Below are 19,567 nucleotides of genomic sequence, written 5' to 3'. Positions count from 1 at the left end.
TATTTTTCAACCATATTTGTTCAAGTTTTTATTTATGTTTTGAAAGTAATATGAAAATAAACCGCCATATTAGAAAGCTAGTTACTTCTCAAACAATGGAATCCCTGGAATATTACAACAGCCATTAAGAATAGCAAGTTCCGAACAAAATACCTAGCTAGGAACATCTCAAACTAGTCTCTTTCCTAAGTCGGAACTTAATACATGGCATCAAGCTGTAGGTGGTACATAGGCAATTAGCCACGAAAATGACCATTTAAATGCTTGACAAGAAGAAAAAACACAGGGATCACTGCTCCAAGTTCTCCTTTTAACAAAGTAACAACTCCTTGACCTGGAATATAGCTACTTCAGATGATAATCAGAATCTTCTACAAGTGAAATTCAAGTAAATCAAGATCCTTTCCTACAGCTGACTAACAATATGTCCAAGTTGTTTAAGATTTCTTTATGATCTTCCGAAGGAAAAAACCAAGTTATTGTAGGAACATATAAAATATCTGAAAGGAATTCAATAATTATCCCATTTCATTGACCCTAGCCCTGAAAATATATACTTGTTGTAGATTTAGACAATTATACTTTTGTATTCTGTCAAGACATGATGAAATCACTGCCAAGTCATCAGATGCCTCCAGAAGATGGCGGCTCTTGATGGTGGCTTGGGCTTCAGTTTCATAGCTTGACATTTAGAGTCAAAAGGGACCTATATTCCAAGCCCTCATCTTACAGAGGAGGCCACTGAACCCAGACAGGTTAAGTACCTTGCTTGAGGCTACCCAGGGAGTAGGAGGTAGAGCAGAACGTGCCCTGCTCAGGCTCAGGAATCAGAACCGCTATTTGCCTGCGGCTCTTCCAGGATAGCTGTGTCGAACATCACTTGACCCAGAACCCCACTGCGGAAGCTTCGAATGAAGTCATAGGCTGCTGCAGTATAGTCGGGCTGAATTACATTAACGTCTCCTAAGAGGTCAAAATAGATTGTAAGTAGATGACATCCCGACCTGAGCCCACAACCCAAAGCCCAAGATAGCAGTGTGAGCTGATGTCACTGTTGAGATATTCTGGAATGAACTGGGAGCTGGGGAGGGGCCTAAACAAGATGGACTGAGGAAGTACCTTCTACACCTCATGTCTCACTCATCTTCTCTTTCCCTTCCCCTCTCTTCCTGCCCACTCTGACCCTTTCTGATTCTTTCTTTTTCCAGCCTATGGATTGTCAAAGTCATTCACAGACCTCCATAGTTCTGCTCGTAGCACATAGGACTGGAAAGTCCCTTTGCTCACAAGCATCTTTTATCTCTCCATCCCCTCACATTTGCAAGGAAGGTTGAGGTGCGCCCTACATGGCATGGTCTCCAGGGAAGTCACTCCTATAAAAGTGGGAGGCTGGTCCCTTGCTGGGCTTGGGAGGGAGGCAACAAATCACCTCCACAGAATCACTTAGAAGCCCCCTCCAGGTGAGCCCCAATCTTCTCCAGTCGCCACATCCCCCGAGAACTCACCTGTTCCGGTGAGCACTTTTACTTTGTTTATCTTCTTGAGTTTTATAGCAATCTTTTTCAGCACACTTCCTATGTCATCACAAGCTTCCCCGAGGTCATAATGCTCCACATACCTGTACCCAGAATCCCAAACCCAGACAGAAGTATTGGAGAACTCAATAAGCATAGCTCTTCAAAGCAAAGAAACAAAACTGCTGTGAAGGTCAGGGTCCAAGGATCAACACTGTTCCCCAAAACCACTTTATAGAGCACATTCGGAGAACCACAGAGAAGGAAGACTTCAGAAGTCTCCTGGTCCAACACATAAATGAGCTTCTCTGAGACCTAGACAGTGGGATCCACTTTAAGGAGGGGGTATACATGGCCTCTTGAAGCAATCCGTTTTCACATTCTGATGTGTAGAGTTGTCAGGAGACAAGTAACATGGCACAGTGGGGAGAAAACTGGCCTCCAAGCTGCGTTTGTCTTCTGTTGGTAGGACCCTGGGCAGGTCCCTTTTCAATACCCCAGGCAATGTGTTCCAGCTGAGTGTCACAGAGAGCAACTTCTCTGCATCAGTAGAGTTACCCAAAAGGAGTTCCCTGGCCCAATGAAATAACAAGTCTAACGATCCCCCCAATTCCCCTTAGAAAGTTCTTCATTAAAGCAAACCTAAGTCCACCAGTGTAAGTTACACAAACTGTTCATTCTGCCTCTGGGGTTCTCCTCCACACAGAAGCCTTGACTGAAGTCAAAATGTTGTTGGTGCACGCGCGCGCACACACACACACACACACACACACACTCTCACTCTCACTCTCTCTCTCTCTCTCTCTCTCTCTCTCTCTCTCTCTCTCTCCCTCTCTCTATCTCTCTCTCTCTCACTCTCTCTCACTCTCTCTCACTCTCTCTCTCAGCCAGAGTCCAGTCTCAAGGATAAGTCTTCCCCACCCTTGGCCATCTTCTATCACTGGTCTTCCTAAAAATGCTTAAAATCAGTCCTTCAGACATACAGTAACCAAAGCAGAGTACAGCAGGGCTTCCTCCTCCTCCACAGGAAGCCTCTCTTGCAGGGGCCAGAGATTACGTGAGCTTTTCTGGCTGCCATCTAATGCTTCTGATTCCTACTGAGCATGCAGGCCACCAAGTGCTCAAGTCTTTTTCAAACCAACCTATCTAGCCATGCCTTGCCCATAATGCACTTGCAAAGTTCGTGTTTTTATTCCAAGCTCAAGATTCTTCATTTATTGGGGCAGCTGGGTAGCTCAGTGGATTGAGAGCCAGGACCAGAAATGGGAGGTCTGGGGTTCAAATCTGAACTCAGATACTTCCCAACTGTGTGACCCTGGACAAGTCACTTAACCCCCATTGCCTAGCCCTTACCACTCTTCTGCCTTGGAACCAATACACAGTATTGATTCCAAAATGGAAGGAAAGGGTTTTAATAAAAAACTAAAAATTAAAAAAAGATTCTTCATTAATCCCTGTTGAATTTCATCTTAGATTTGGTTGGACATCATATCTTGTCCAAATGTTTCTAGTTTCTTACTCAGTCCTCCAATATAGTATCTATTGATCACAGCTTTATGTCTGGAAAACTTTCCTGATAATTAAAGCTATACAAAAGTAGCCCAGGAGGGAGTAGATTCCCCCTCAAAGGAGTTCTTTAAGCAGAGGTCAGGTATGTTGCCGAGTGGTCACTGAGGTGACTTCAATTCTGAAATTTTGTTACTTTAACTACATAAAGATGTTGATGGCAAAACACAAAAAAAGATGAATAAGACTGAGAAAAGTTCAGAAGGCAAGATAATCTTAAGACACATTTGATAGAGAGACCGGACAAATGCTGTTCTATTTACTCACCGGAACTGTTGTTGCTTATTAAGTGTAAAAAGAAGATAATCAGCAATGATGTCTTCCCCTACCAAATGATCCAATATAGTTCCTATGTGAAAAACAGGGAGAGGATGAGAGTATAGAATTGCCCAAGTAATCTATTAGAAATACATAGAAATGCATGTAGAGAAGACCCAGAGAAGCTGGCTAGCTGGAGAAGAGGTGATCCTGATGAGGAATCATCTCACATCCAAACTTGAAGAAACAGCAGAGAATAGTAGAAGCAAACAGAAGGTAACTGTGGCCAATCTGTCCACACTTACATGGAGCATGCATAAATTAGGAGAAGTACTAAAGAATAACTTAAGCACAGCTCACCACACGTGGCAAGTTTCAGCCCAGTCTCTACATCCTGGATCCGTGGAGTCAGCACACCAGGAGTATCCAGCAGGAACATCAAAGGCCGCTCACATACCTGGCTGGGCACAGACAGAATCTATCATCAACAGGCAGATCAAAAAAGTATTTATTAAGTACTTGTCTATGCCAAGCTCTGGGCTAGTATATGGAAATAATAATAGCAAAAGGGAGTCCTCTTTACCCTGCCAATGGTGAAAGCCATGGTACTGGATACCAACACGTGCCCATACAGTATTACACTAAAACAGAGAGGCTGATCTCAACATTACAAATCAAATTAGCCTAACAGCTGCAAAGTCAGGGTCCTTTTCTCGCTGCCTCATTGCCCAAGACAAGTTAAGCCTTCCATGATTCTTTTTCCATACTTGTAAAATGAGAATATTGTAGTCAACCTTAGAAAATGTAATTGTTCTCAGTTTCCTAGAAAAAGCTGTTTGGGAAATAGCATTACACTGACTTCAGGAATCTCTGGGTTTGCTGGTATAGATATTCCCTCCGCGAGGTAGATTACAAGCTCCTATAGCTGAGATGGCCTAGATGAAAATTAATCTACCTGCAACTAGCCCAGTGACAGGCCTCTGAAATCAGCGAGCCAACAGATGAAGATGCTGTCACTGGGCTCATACTCGAAGCCCTGCCTGCCTGGTAGACTATGCCCTGTCTCTCAAGAACCCAAGAACTTCTGTCACAAAGAAGACCAGAGTAAGACTGATTATGGCCATAACAAAGCCACTCAAATTCTCCAATGGATGTCTGAGCTTTCTGACACAAGTTATTCTCTCTAAGGACACAGATCACAGCCCATCTTTGCCTGCTGACTCCAATCAACTCCTGACCTTGCCCCACTTCCCATAAGTTCACCACAAGGAATCCACCCAGCCTGACGTGGACCATGCTCAATTTTCCTTCACATCACAAAAAATGCAGGGGAGGAAACAGTTGGTCCATTGGTTACCCCTCACTCTCACCAATCTATTCTCTTTTTCAAGAAAGTAAAGATTTGGGAAGGAATTAGCTATTCATATATAACTCTAACACTAGAGAGGCAGCAAGATGCAGTGAATAGAGAGAGCTGGCCTCATAGCCAGGATGCCCTGCTTTAAGTCCCCCTCTGCCACATACTAGCTGTGGAACCATGTAGGCAAACCCCTTAAATTCTTAGCACTCTCAATAAATCACTGAGATGTAAGTTACAAAGAAGATGCCAAGGTCTCCTCATCTGGGAGTTCCCTCCCTACATCAATAAAACCACAGGCCTGATTTAGCCTATCCAAACCCCATTGTTCAACCACTGAGAACATCATGCTGAATTCATAACACCTTTCTTCCTCAGAACCCAAAGCGCTTTACTAAATGGGTCACCCTTTATTCAATCTTCAAGCTTTGTAAGCCTCAGGTTCTCAGCCTCACCTTACAAAGCACATCCTATATCACTGAATCCTGAGGGTGGCAGTCACACCCACATAAGGCCCAAGTTGTAAATGAATGAGGTCTTGGGGAAGTGAGCTACTCCTGACAGATGAAGGCAGGGCTTCCACCCCAAGGCTTGAAACTCTTTGTCCTACAAATCCTGATGGATGAGTACAGGGTCCTTAGTGCTCCAAGGACTAACCCCATTTGTATTCATCTTACACTGAATTCTGCTCCACCTTCAGACAAAGTTTAGCACCTTATAACTTCTGTTTTACAACTGAAGAAATGGAGACAGAGTGTCTCATTGGCTCAATAACTGGGGCAGAACTAGAATACCATCTCCAGCCAGGAGCTCCCAACGAATTCAGCTATGCATTGTAAAGCAGGATGGTGAGTGAACAAAGCTCAACAGTTTCAGTATTAGAGGGTCATAAGAGTGACCTTGAATTTTATAGAATGGTAACTTATTATTTATTTTCATCATCTTCATCATTCTCTGAGAAACAAAGAAACATTTATTTCCTAATTAATTGTTTTTTTTAATCGAAGCATCAAAAAACAGCTCTATAAACCCTTCCAGAAAAGGAATGATTTAGGTCTCCTGCCTCAACAGTCAAATATACATTACCTGAACTCTGGACATAACTGCTTTGGTGACCCCAGGATGGCCACCTACTGGAGAGGCTTTTCCTAACAAAGAAAAAGAGAATGTCAAATTCATAACAAACTTACCATGTAGTCTAGAAATTAAATTCAACACCACAATTTATTAATTGCCTGATGGAACACCATGCAAGACTGTTCAGGATACAAATTATCTGATGAACAATGAACCAGACACGACAGAATAAAAACAAGTTTTCCTAAGTTAATGAGGGGGGAAATACAGAATACGTTTTCTCTTTTATTTTTTCCCTCACCATTTTCTCTGCTTACGAATTCCTCTCCTAAGTTTGTTTCTCCAGGTAAACAAACAAAGCATGACACTACAGCAAGAAACCAGTACCTTTTTTGAGGTGCTGTCTCCTGAGGGAGTTGATGAGTGAGGACTTGCCCACATTCGGCACCCCAATCACCATGATACAATATTCCAGGTTCTGCAACAAAGAGCTGAGTAAGAAGAAAGGAAAGCCCAGGGCTCCTGCAAGGCAGGCTCCAGGGTCACACTTGAGTCCCTTACACTGACAAAAATATCAGAGGAAAGCTAACCTCGAGATCAGTCATAATTTAAAGAAGGTCATTAATGATACAATAAAAACTACTTTGGGATCATTTCAATCCTTTGTTTTTACTGGCAAGAGTGAAGAGAAGGGTATTAAACCACCACAACATGGAAGCTTCCTATCATATCTACATCAAGCAAATGTATTCACTTTGTGGCCCACAGTTCCTGCCCCACTTTGGATTCTAAGACTGCCAAAGGGCCAATTCATTATAGAACTCCTCAGTACTCTTACTTCCCAAACTATGCCCCATTAGCTGACCTCTCCTCGATGATAGCGGTAGCCACTCTCTATCAATTCGGTAACCAGTGGAACAATCTGTCAAAAAAATGTATTCAGAAAATAATTAGTTATATGGGCTTGATCTTTAGCTACACAGATCAGCAATTTCCCTGCACTTAAAGTTAGGACAATAAAAAACCAAGTATTTTTTTCCTCTCACCATTCCTTAAAGGAACAATCGATGGTGACCTCTAGTATCCTGTGTGTTTTCCTACAAGGTTTTAATAGGAAACTTTACTTTTTTCATTTGTAGAAGCAATTATTCTCAAACTGAGGTCCAGGAAACCTGAATTCCATTCCGATTGCTATTGCTGGATGGAAGTCCAACCTTTAGGAATATTACTTAACTGCTCTGTGCTATTATGCCACCACTCATAAAATGGAATAGTACCTCTATCTCATCCAGTATATTTCATTTAGAAACACGAAATGTAACTGAAAATATTATTTAACACAGGAAGAAAAGCTAATGTGAAATATTCTCTTACAAAGAAAATAGGTTATTTCCCACATAGGTTCTAGAAATTCTCACAACCATAAGTCCTCATGCTTTGTTCTTTCAATATTCACTAGTGGATGCCTATTCCCAGAGGGCAATCCAATACAAGAGTTAGGAGGCATCATCTTAAAGAGTTTCATAACTGCTAATATAGGCAACCAAAAAATCAATATTTGGAATCTTCCCTGAAGATAACCAAGTTTTTTTTAAAACACCAAATAATTTATATTCCTGTCTATGTTTATAATAACATTAAACCCAAAGTTTCTGTAAAGAAAAAAATACCTGTTTTATGTTTTCATCCTTTATACAATTGGTAAAAATGACATTTTTCACTCCCTTTTTGTTCAGGCACCCCACGATTTTCTAAAAAAAGACAAGCCAACTTCATATTTAATAATAAATACAGGCATCAGCAACAATGTTGTCTAAAGAGGAAAAATCTGAGGAGACAGGCCTAGACCCATGATGGCGAACCTATGACACATGTGTCAACACTGACATGCATAGCCATTTTCGATGACACACAACCGCATGTGGGCTCACTGAGCCTCGGGTCGGAGAGTCACGAGCATGTGCCATGGCCATGCCCCAGCTGGCAGGGAGATGGGGGGAGGAGGGCTATTCCATGTGGCGGTCATGGGGATAGGGGAATGAGCAGTGGGTGGCTCTGGCCAGGCAGCTGGGGTGCGTGGCACCCAGGGGTGGGGTGGGGTAGGGCCAGCGGAAGACTGGGAGGGGCTCCTGCCCACATGCAACAGAAGAGTGCCTAGAACCGATTACCAGACACTTTTAGTACCCTGAAAAAAAAAATAATGGTTTACTCACAATTTTCCCCTCTACGTACTTTTGTGAGACCTTATTCTCAGCGTTAAATAATATCAAAACCAACAAAAGAAACAGATTAACAGATGAAGTTAGTAACGCTTGCTTGGGCTTCAGTGTAAAAAATACCAACCTTCAATTGAAGATTTAGCCAATGAAATTCAGCAACAAAAAGTCACTAATAGGCAGGTTAAAGAATCTCCCTCCCCTCACTCATCTTAGTTCATGGCACCCCACACAAGTTAAATCATATCAAGACCAACAAAAGAAACCAACTGACAGATGAACAAAGAAGTCACCAAGCAAATAAGTTAAATAATTATTTTTGGTTTATTAAATAGTTATGTGTTACAATTATACATTTTTGTCATTTAAACTATAAATATCATGAAATTATAGGTTTTTTCTCGAAGTGACACACCACCTGAGTTATGCTCAGTCTTTTGGCGAATTTTGACACACCAAGCTCAAAAGGTTGCCCATCACTGGTCTAGGCTAAACCACCACCTTCAGTGAGACTGTGGGCAATCACTTTATCACTTTGGCTTCTGTTTTGTTATTTGTAAAATAAGACTAGTTCCTCCCAGTATGAAATTTGTTGACTCCATTCAATTTTAGTTGGATTTTCTTATACATTTTTCACAAATTGAAAAAAACAAAATCCTCCTGCCTCTGACCCCCCTTAATTTCTAAGTAACGTATGAGTTACATGAAAAGTTTTAAATGTGTCTAATGTCAACATCAGTTAGTGAATTTTGGCTCGAGTCACATTTGGTGGTGACACTGAAGATATTAAAAAAATATGTTTAGTCAGATCCTGACTCTAATCATGACTAACACTTATCTGGAGAATGTGAGGAAGAGATAATTTTCTTATTTCAGTTATTACTCACTCACTTAGGTTCACATTTGAGACTTCTACTTTAACATACATGCACTTCAAAATTACTATAAGTTTTATTCTCTTATTTTAATATACAAAGCCTTTCTTGCTTTCCTATCATTTTGGTCATTGACCTGACCATATCTGTTTTCCTGCTTTAGTAGGAATACAGAAAGGTGAGGTGAGCAGAATTCAAACCATAGATTTGGTCCAGAGTTCTGGCTGTGTGAGGCTAGTGATTGAAAACCAGGAAACTTCATCAATCCCTTGAAATGCCATTCTGGGAATGTAGACACATTCTTTTTTTGTATCTTGTAAGGATGGTATTGCTGTTCTGCATTGAAAATGAGTAACCCCATAATCTGGGATTCCATACTCTCTCACCAGAGGAAAGAAGCTTCTTGTGCTGGAGTCAGTTTAAGCACTGATAACACCCAGAAACTTCAAATAAAAATGTATTTGAAAAGAGGTAGAAAAAAATTGGGGAGGGGGAGCCATTTATAATGATGGTGACAGAGAGAAAAGATAATAAAAATCTACCTCTCAGAGCAGAAGGGATAGAGACAAAGGCATACAACTGTGCATTTGCAGAGTAAATCACTCTTGATGGTTTTGCTTGTTTTTCTTTGTTTAAAGAACTAACATTTCTACAACAAAAAATGCATTTAAAATGTATAATCTCACTTGATTCTCCACAACAACCCTGTGAAGTAGGTACTAGTATTATTCTCATATTACAGAGGAGGAAACTCAGGCTGAGAGAAAGTGACTTGCTTAGGGCACCCATCTAAGAAGTATATCTGAGGCATCCAGATTCACAGTCAGGTCTTCTTGACTCTGAGATCAGTGTTCTCTCTGCTGCACTCCCAACTGCCTAGGTAAGGAAAGGTTAAATGGCTCCTGTCCCTCCTTCCCTTTCTTTCCCCCTCCCAAACCCCAACATGAAGACAAAGGAGTCCCATAAAATATTTTTTTTAGAAAAGAAATAATAGCTGAGTGGCTCAGTGGATTGAGAGTCAGGCCTAGAGACAGGAGGTCCTAGGTTCAATTCTGACCTCAAGACACTTCCCAGCTGTGTGACCCTGGTCAGGTCACTTAACCCCCATTGCCTAGTCCTTACAGCTCTTCTGTCTTAGAACCAAAATGCAGGATTGATTCTAAGATGGAAGGTAAGGGTTTAAAAAAATTTTTTTAAAGAAGTAATAATATACAACTAAAGCTGCAGCTGTGAGCCTTTGAGAGCTCAAAGTATAGTTAGTTGTCCTCAGGGAACTGTAACTGCCTCATGTTGCACAGCAGGAATGTTTCTAATTATTAGTTAAGACTATCAGATGTATGCACAGTTAGGGTGTGGGTCTTAATATGCAAGATGCCATCAGAAGCCAAGAGTTGGGTTTTGAATTTTCAAAATGAATAAAAATAATAGTGCAGTGTGGAGGTTTCATGTTACCCTGGCAAAGGCTGTGACTGAAAGCCACAGGCCTTGGCTTTAAGCATGTCAGAGGTAACTGGAAACCTAAGATTGCAAATGAATGTCAACAGAGACGAACTGTGCACTGTTAGTGACTTACCAAAATAGCTAGGTGTGATTTCAAAAGAAATCTTACTCTTTGTTAAAAGGGAAAGAAACTGGAGAGGAAACATTTCAAAGCAAGAGTAACATTGCAGAATCATTCTAATAACCTGGCTTCTGGGCTGCAGGTTGCAGAGGAAGGATAAGCCTCTGCAGGCAGAGGATCAGGGCCCAGGGCTCATGTCTGCCTAAGTCACCTTGCATAAGTCACAACCTCTTCATTTAAAAAATGGAGGTTGGGGTGTTTAAACTAGATGGCCACTAAGGTCCCTTTTAACTCCAATTCTAGGACTGCATGGTCCCAGCCAATGGTTAGGAAAGGCATAATCTCCATAAGCCTTGCTTTTTGTTTTTAATTTTATCCACCTGCAAAATGAGGTTAGACTTGACATAATAGTTTCCTGTTTGTTTAAAAATTCAGATTCATTAATGGGTTTCAAGAAGCCTGAAACTGAAAGAACATAGAATGGCTTTTAATTGGAAGGTTCTAATAATGAACAGATCTAAGTCATTTCAAGTCTCCAGACAAAATCCTTCAATGGCATGAAAATTCACATTCCTTAACCTGCCATACAAGGTCTTACACTATCTGGCACCAACCATCCCTTCCAGGCTGTGGTCACATTATCTTCTTCCATGGAATCTCTACTCAGGCCAAACTGGACTATTTTTTAACCATACTCTCCCATCTTCACACTCTCTTTGAGAATTGGAATCAAATCAGCTAAATACCATTGCTTTTGAAAAGGGGACATCATCTAATTGCCCTATGGCTCCATTTACCATTCCTCTAGGGACTATCTCTTTTATATTTGTATCCTCAGTACTTAGCAAGATGCCTTCCACATAATAAGCACTTAATAAATGCTTTTCATTCATATGCTTATGCTTTTGTTAAAGCTGCTTCCTATACTTGTGTTCTACTGGAGAAGGAAATAGCAAATACCTCCAATATCCTCATATGACATGGTTTTGCTTAATCTCTCAATCCTGGCTCTCTGAGTGTGGCCTAATTTATTAAGGACCATGTAAATTGTGAGATTTAGAACTAAACACAATGCAACAGGTGTGGTCTGACCAGGGATGAGTGCAAGGAGGCTATTTCCTCCATTGTTTTAGCTAAACTTCTACTACTCTTGCTTAAAGCTATTCTAGTACTAACATAGGCATTAATTCAAGAAAACCTCCCATATAAAGTTCGGAAAACACTGGCCCCATCTATTGACTCAGAAAGCAAGGAAACTTGGGGATGGTGTTGGAGGCAAAGGAATATGCCACATTTCTTAATTTTTATAAGATGTCTTTAAACACAAGAGGATTTTGATGTTCCATTTTATTTATCATAAGAATAACTCATCTTATGCAATGAGTTCTTGAGAAATTATATGCAAATAAAACTTTGGTAAATGGAATTTAAATGTGAAATATACCGTGGAAGTTTGCTATTTGAAGAAATAAAAAAGATTTTTTGTTAAATCAAATATTCACTCTCTAAACTATATTTACATAAATCTATTCTACATTTGTTTAAGCTATGTATCAGATGACTACAAATAAGATCCATACCTGTTTCTCTTTAAGATCTGCCAAATCCATTTTGTTAAGTACAAGCAGGTGAGGCTTAATTCCAAGGGTTTCCTGGAACAAGGGATTACGACCAGATAATGGAATGTTCCAAAATTAAGGGAAACGTTCTTGAAAACACTTAGATATTTCCCGGATACCTATATCCTTTATAATTCAGTTATACAGGAAACTGGCTTCTCCTGAAACTTTGTCAGGCAAGATACAGGAAAGACAACCCTCCTGTAGTCTGGTTCCAGTACTCAAAACTAGCACATTCCTTATCTGCCTGCAACAGAACCAAGGTTCTTTCAAAACTATTTTCAGGGGACTGGTGTCACATCACATTGTCACCTACTACTCTCATCCATTTAACATTAAAGATCATTTTTTTAAAGGATTCTTTCTTTCCTAGAAAGACTTCTGTGAATGAGCATGGAAAAATGTTAGCAGGCAGGGAAAGAGATGAATTCTAGTGTTGTGGGAAAAGCACACCCAAGTTTGTAGCAGGGTCTCTCATCCCAAAAACTAGAAATTCAAACAATGTTCAATCCAGAAGAAAAAACTTTACTTGAAGAAGAGGTTTAAGGTGACATAAAAGCTAACAGAATAGCCTAGATAGCTTCCCCACCCCACCCACACCACAGGGCTAGTAAAGTAGCCTCTCTGGAGCTGATAGTATAGCAAAATCCCTAGGAAATGGACATGGTCAAATTCAGATGAAGATGTAGTTTGAGGTTTGACACATATGTCATTGAGAACAAGGAGTTTGAACAGTTTGGAGGATCCTTCTGGATTGCCAGAGACCTTAGCACATGCCCATGTTCCCCTCATTGTCCCCTTGTCATCATTTGTCAATGTGGGAGACGTCCTGTTGCTCTTCTGGAATGTTTCCTTCAACAGTGGGAGTGAGGAGGGGGACACAGTACAGTGGAGGACCACTATAGCTAATTAATAATGCCTGACAGTTCAGAACAAAAGTAAATATAAAACCATGAGTAATTACTAAAACAGATTAAGCACAAAGCTGATGGCCCAGTACAGCATATTACTGAACCAGTACTAGTGATTGAAACTGCAATTTATACTTAACTAATGTTGAAACTACAGATTTGAAGTTTACGTTTAACAAGTGTTATTGGTAAGAAATTCAAGATTTCAGAGTCCTGTTTCTATTACTGTCCCTCATTGCCCACTGCTGGCCTCCATCATTAGGCTCTCCCTCCACTCCTCCTACCAAAACTGTATTGATATTAAGAGTGCCAATTTTAGTTAGCACCTGAAAGTATCCCATGACAACCAAAATGTCAATTAACTATAAGAAAGATATCCACATTAATCTGCCAACCTACAAAGGGGCAAATTTCATCTGAGGTTTTCTGGCTTATGACTTTTACTCTGATCATTTCCTTTTTCATCTCCCTACAATGTGGGTAGTACCAATCGAGCTCTTACAAATGTCAGAATTAATCACCTTCCCCCCAGAATATACTGGACACCTGTTAAGTAAGGCCAATGCACAATGACATTACTATACTTACTGGTCTGACCAAAGACAGTTCTAGCTCACTAGGTCAAAAAGGCAAATAAATGAAGCAAAACAAACTTTGGGGGACGAAAGGGAAAAGGGATAAACTGAAAACACTGGAAGATAAATCCAAATGTCTTCCCTGCCCTCCTAAGAGCCATGTGCTTTGGGGAAACAACTGGTACTAGAAAAGGATATCCGAGCATCATGCACCTCAATGATACAGTCCACCAGCTTCAGGCTGCTCTGCATCTTCTTGAGACCTATAAAAAAGAGAAGGTCCTAAGGGCCAGTCAGAAAAGTTCTGCACCTAAAATTAGATCTTACTGATTAAGTCACCATGAAAAAACCACTTCATTAGTAGCACTTCGTCAAGTGTCAAGTATCATCAGTCAAGTGCTGAGAATGTAGATGTGATCATTTGAAATTTGAGGTATCCTGGTATTGGTAAGAACTGTATGATTTAGGAACATGTTGAACATGTGTTTACAGTGGTGCTATTTGGCAATGGGCCATGATTGTTTCCAATTAAAAATCTGACAGAAGAAAAAAATGTCTCCCTTGACAGTATCTGTTAAATGTGGATAATTCATACAATACCTACATAGGGTAGCACAGTATAGTGCCTAAGGTACTTTACTTTACAGTATTTCATAAGGTAGTACTTTGAATTTCTAAAAAACCATTAAAATGTGAGTTATTATTTAGGAGTATATAAAGAGAAGAGGGGCGGGAATTTGTATTTAACATGAACTGTCAAAACACAGCAATGCCAAATGCAATATTATTCACCTGGACAGTATACCAATGGCACATTAATTTTTGCACATTTATCAATTTCTTTTTTGTTCTAGCAGATTTCCACTCAATATAAAGAAAGACTTCCTAAAAACTATAATCGTTTAAAAATGAAATGGTCTGGGAGCAGCTGGGTAGCTCAGGGGATTGAGAGTCAGGCTCAGAGATGGGAGGTCCTGGGTTCAAATTTGCCCTCAGACACTTCCTAGTTGTGTAACCCTGTGCAAGTCACTTAACACCCATTGCCTCGCCCTTACCACTCTTCTGCTTTAGAACTAATACCCAGTATTGATTCTAAGATGGAAGGTAAGGGTTTATTAAAAAAAAAAAAGGTCTGCTTTCAAAAATAATGAGTTCTTAACCAAAATTAGAAGAGAAACAACAAACTGGGGAAAAGAATTTATATCAGAAAAATTTGATAAAATTCTCCAATAAAGTCCTAATTTCTCAAATTTATAGAGAAAAAAAGTCAAAAATTTATAATACAAGCCATTCCCCAATTGACAAATGGTCAAAAAATATAAATGAGCACCAATTGACAAATAGTCAAAAAATAAAAATGAGCAATTTTCAGATCAAGAAACCAAAGCCATCAACAATCATGTGAAAAAAATTCTATATCATTCTTGATTAAAGAAATGCAAATTAAAATAACTCTAAAAAAGGTACCCACATACCACCTCATACCTACCAGATTGGCCAATATGACAGTAAAGTGATTAATGTTGGAGGAGGTGTGGCAAAATTGGGACACTAAAGCACTGTTGGAGTTGTGAACTAATACAACCATTCTGAAGGGCAATTTGGAACTATGCCCAAAGGTATATAAAATTGTGCATAGCCTTTGGATCCTGTAATACCACTCCGGGTTTGTATACCAAAGGTCATAAAAAAGGGACCAGGACCTACTTGTACAAAAATATTTAAAGCAGCTCTTTGTACAGGGGCAAAGAACTGGAAATTGAGAGGATGTCCATAAATTGGAGAATGGCTGAACAAATTGTGGTAAATGATGGCAAGGGAATACTACCAGTATATAAAGAAGGATGATTTGGAAAGAGCTAGAAAGAGCCACGTGAACTGATACAGAGTAAAATAAGCAAAATTGGGAGAATATTGTACATAGTAACAATAATATTGTGGAATGATCAACTGTGATTGACTCAGCTAACCCCGGCAATACAATGATCCAAGACAATTCTGAGGGACTTATGCCAAAGAATGCTATCCACCTCCAGAGAAAGAACTATTGGAGTCAGAATGCAGATAAAAGCACATGGTTTTTTTACTTTAGTTTATTTGGGTTTTTTATTTTGGGATTTTGGTTTTATGAGAGTATTCTCTTACAACATGACCAATATGGAAACATGTTTTGCATAGTGATACATACATAATCTAGATCAAATTACTTACCATGATGGGGGGGAGACAATTTGGATTTTATAATTTCAGAAAACACAATGAAAAATTGTTATTGCATGATATTTGAATAAATAAGTAATGAATTATTTATCACTAGAAGTCTTTAAGAAAGGACCACATAATCAGGAAAAATGGCTAGAAAAATAATTGGGTGCCTAAATAGAAGCATTCAAGCTTCATTTTGGAGGCTGTACCAGAATGCCTCTAAAATCATTAAAAGATTCAATGAATCCAACAGTTTGAGCTATTAAGAATTCACTGGAGACCAGGGAAAAAGGAAAGAACCTGTATGTCCTAAAATATTTACAGTAGCTCTCTTTGTGTTGCCAAAGAACTAGAAATCAAGGGAATGCCCATCAATTGAGGAATGGCTAAACAAGTTGTATCATATTGTGATGAAATACTGTGGTGCCATAAAAAATGATAAGCAGGTTAGTTTAAAAAAAACAACCTGGAAATACCTTTATGAAATTATGAAATGTAAAATGAGCAGAACTAAGAGAACATTATATATAGAAACAGAAATACTGTTTGAGGTATGACTTATGTATGTCCACCTCCAAAAAAAGAACGACAGAAAGAAGATATAGGTTTTTTATATTTATATATATATATTTTTTTTTTGTCAAATGATGCCTTCTCTAGTGAGGAAGCAAGGAAGATACTTAGGAATATTAATGCAACCAAGAAATAAAGAAATAAAAATCTTTAAATTCATTGGAAGCTCAGGGGCAATGTTAAAAGAACCAGCCTGGAAGTAAGGAGCTCTCAATAAATCTTTCAATATGTCACCCTCATTTTTTAAAATACAAAATTATTATCACAAGCTCTTCTTACAGAGGCTGAAACTCACATGTTGTTTCCAGTGATTCCCTCTGAATATCACTAAGAGGTCATGCTTGACATAAAAAAAGAAGTGATGGACACAAGGAGTAGATAATTTTTTTTTTAACATGGCCAATAAGAAAATTTCCTTTGACTGTGTATATTTGTTACAAGGGGTTTTTTTTCCCCCTCTCCAATTCCCAATGAAAAGGTAATAAAATAATTTTAATTAGAAAAAATCCTAAACTTTAAAAGAGGCATGCTTGAAGCATAACTAAAATTTATATGACACTTTCCTTACACCAGTCTCAAAAAGTATGTAATTCAATTTAACAAATATTCACTAAGACTATTATGTGGATGCAAGAGAATAATATTGTGCTTGACTGGGAGAATGAAGGTAATATTTGACAAAGGTAAAATAGGATAGTTCTTGCCCTCAAAGAGCTTAAAGCCTTTCATGAAGCCTTCCCAGGCCACTCATGATAGAAGGCAATCTCTCCTTCCCCAAATTTTTCAGAAAAATTTTCAATTTTCCTTTGTCATCCTCCCTTTATCAGTTATTTGTGTAAATGTCTTCTCAGATCATCATCTGTCACTTCACAAATGTCTGCTGAATTCAAAGTGATCGAAGCAAAGGAGAGGTCCAAAGTTTTTGGAGGTATTTAAAAGGGGAAAGCTCATTTCCAGGCAATAGTAGGCAAGCATCCTGGAGTAGGCTAGAATGGACCTTAAAAGTCACCCAACAATCCCTTTATTTTGAAGGTCTCAAACCTGAGCCTAGAGTGGTTAAGTGATTTGTCCTAAATCAAAAAGACAGCGGGTGGAAGAGGCAGGATCTGACCCGAGTTTTATTTGTTCTAAGGCAGAAGGTCAGGACTGAGCAATGAGGGTTAAGTGACTTGCCCAGGATCACACAGGTAGGAAATGTCTGAGGTCAAATTTGAACCCAGGACTTCCGGTCTCTAGACCTGACTAAATCCACTGAGCCACCTAGCTGTCCCCACCAAGTCCCATGGTCCCTAAACACAACACTCTTATCCACTGCCCTGAGGGAGGGATTTTATCCAGCAGCATAAGTCAACAAGCATTAACTGGCTGCCCGCTAACCAGGCCAACAGTTGGCCTTTCTGAAGTCCTGGTGGCAGGCGAGGGCCTGTGTCAGGGCTAAGTCCGCCCCTGCCCTCTGGGAGCGGTCAGCCTGGAAAGGGGAGAACCAGGCAACAATCACGTACGAGAACTGGAACTGGGGGGGCGGGGGGGAGGGCAGTAGTAGCTATGTTGTTGGTCACTGTGCTCCACGTCCTAGTCGAATCTTGAGTACACAGTAAGCACTTAATAAGGGGCGAAGGGGGGAGTAATGAACACACGGGAGAGGGGGGGGCGGAATTCCGCGCATGCCCAGACGGTGCAGGTAGCTCCTCCGCAGGGATCAGAGGCCAAGGCGGCGGCTCCCAGCTCTCACCTTTGGCCATGTGTCCTGGGAACCAGCGCGCTACATCCTGGCCTGCAAAGGAGAAGCCGTTCCGCCAGGCAGCCCCAGCCGCGCTCCAGAGAACGCCGGCGGGAATCCTCATGCCGGAATGCCCTGGGCCAGTCCCGGTGCCGGCTGGTGCACTTCCGTTATTGTGCAGCGCGCAGTTGTCCTCGGGTACGCAGCGCACCCCGGGCCCTTGCGTTCCGCGTTCCGCATTCCGCGCTCCACGGGACCAGGCTGGCCTACGCAAACGCAGAAGACTATGTTGAAGGAAAGGCGGGGCTACGCTTGACCTGGTCCACGTCGGATTCCATCAATTTCTCCTCCCTTCCCTTTCCGGGGCTATTTTCACTGTAGTGCCTCTTCCCTACCCCACGCTTGCTTCCTGCTTTAGAGGTAGAATCTGAGGGCTGTATTCCCTTTATTTTACAGGCCTAAGTTCAAGTTCATCAGAGACACTGCCTAGCTGTACTGATCCTAGGCCAATCACTTAATCTCTGCCTCACTTTCCTTGTCCGTAACATGGAGGTAATAATAGTACCTACCTCCTGGGGTTGTGAGGAACAAATTAAATATTTGTAAAGCGCTTTGTGACCCTTAAAGAGCTGTATGAATGCTGGCTTTTCTTGTTATTACTTCTAGCTGTAGGAACAAACCTTCCCTCTCTTGTTTCCTATTTATCTCCGGACATAGCTTACTTTGCACATACTTGTTTGCATGTTGTCCCCCAGTTAAACTGTCAGCTCTTTGAACACAGGGACTGTCTTTTGCCTCTTTTTATAACTCCAGGGCTTGGTATAGCTTCCGCACATAGGAGGCAATAAAGATCGATGTATCGATTATCGATTATTAGACTATATTCAGCCCTATACCACACTGACTGCCCTCTGATTATCACCATGGCAGGCATAGCTCTCAGCCCTGGAATCAGTCCAGAAGCCCCTTTCTCTATGGGTCACGTGTCTGTCAGCTCTGAACAGGAAAATTCATAAGGGATGAATTGGCAAATATTAGATTTGAGCTAGAAAAGCAGATATTGCGAAATACCACCTCTTCTGTGCTATGAGGCTATTAGGAGCTGACTGATTAGAAAGCTGGCCAGGTTCTCTGTTGCTGGGGCAATGGAGAAGATAATGGGGATTGTCCACAACCTGGAATCTAAAAGCCCCCAAACTTGTAGCCTAAAAAGATTTAATGAACCCCAGTTTACTTAGCTTAAATGTGAAAGCCTCTGGTCTGACCTTCTCTAAGGATTGCTCCTCCCTGAAGGAAAGTCCAACTTCACTAGACTCAGACTAAAACAATAGACTTTAAGGTAATTTAGGTGGGAATAGCTAATCCCATTAAATGTTAAATCCCACTTTTTGTCCCATTGGTTTCTCCCTTTATGCCAAAGTCCTTTACTGAGGTGGCCCAGCCCTTGGCTGGGTCTTTAGCCCTTTTGTGTCCATTGTAAAGCATCAGCCCCTCACTGTTATTCCTGTCTGGGATGCCTCATTTTCCTTGGTTACCATTG

General features: G+C 40.6%; 1 protein-coding gene across 3 annotated transcripts; it reads right to left on the bottom strand.

The window, feature by feature from the left end:
• Positions 1 to 15: 15 nt before the first annotated feature.
• On the bottom strand, positions 16 to 18,555 carry MTG1 (mitochondrial ribosome associated GTPase 1). 3 transcript variants are annotated; one of them, XM_001378220.5, is made up of 11 exons: positions 18,040 to 18,555; positions 13,728 to 13,792; positions 12,005 to 12,109; positions 7,443 to 7,523; positions 6,638 to 6,694; positions 6,160 to 6,250; positions 5,782 to 5,843; positions 3,699 to 3,795; positions 3,348 to 3,429; positions 1,506 to 1,618; positions 16 to 963 (listed from the first exon to the last, which is right to left on the bottom strand). In XM_001378220.5, the coding sequence occupies exons 1-11, from the start codon at positions 18,149 to 18,151 to the stop codon at positions 821 to 823; spliced, it is 1,008 nt and encodes a 335-aa protein (XP_001378257.3). In that variant the 5' UTR covers positions 18,152 to 18,555; the 3' UTR covers positions 16 to 820. The 3 variants fall into 3 exon arrangements, with proteins under 3 accessions (XP_001378257.3, XP_056653926.1, XP_007478158.2); XM_056797948.1 differs by lacking the exon at positions 7,443 to 7,523 and having other exon boundaries at positions 18,040 to 18,300; XM_007478096.3 differs by lacking the exon at positions 12,005 to 12,109 and having other exon boundaries at positions 13,743 to 13,792; positions 18,040 to 18,299.
• Between the last annotated feature and the right edge of the window lie 1,012 nt (positions 18,556 to 19,567).

Source organism: Monodelphis domestica, chromosome 1 (genome assembly GCF_027887165.1).
Source record: "Monodelphis domestica isolate mMonDom1 chromosome 1, mMonDom1.pri, whole genome shotgun sequence".
In the NCBI taxonomy this organism is placed as follows: domain Eukaryota; kingdom Metazoa; phylum Chordata; class Mammalia; order Didelphimorphia; family Didelphidae; genus Monodelphis; species Monodelphis domestica.
The sequence above is the reverse complement of the archived record's forward strand: the minus strand, read 5'-3'. Positions and strand labels throughout refer to the sequence as shown.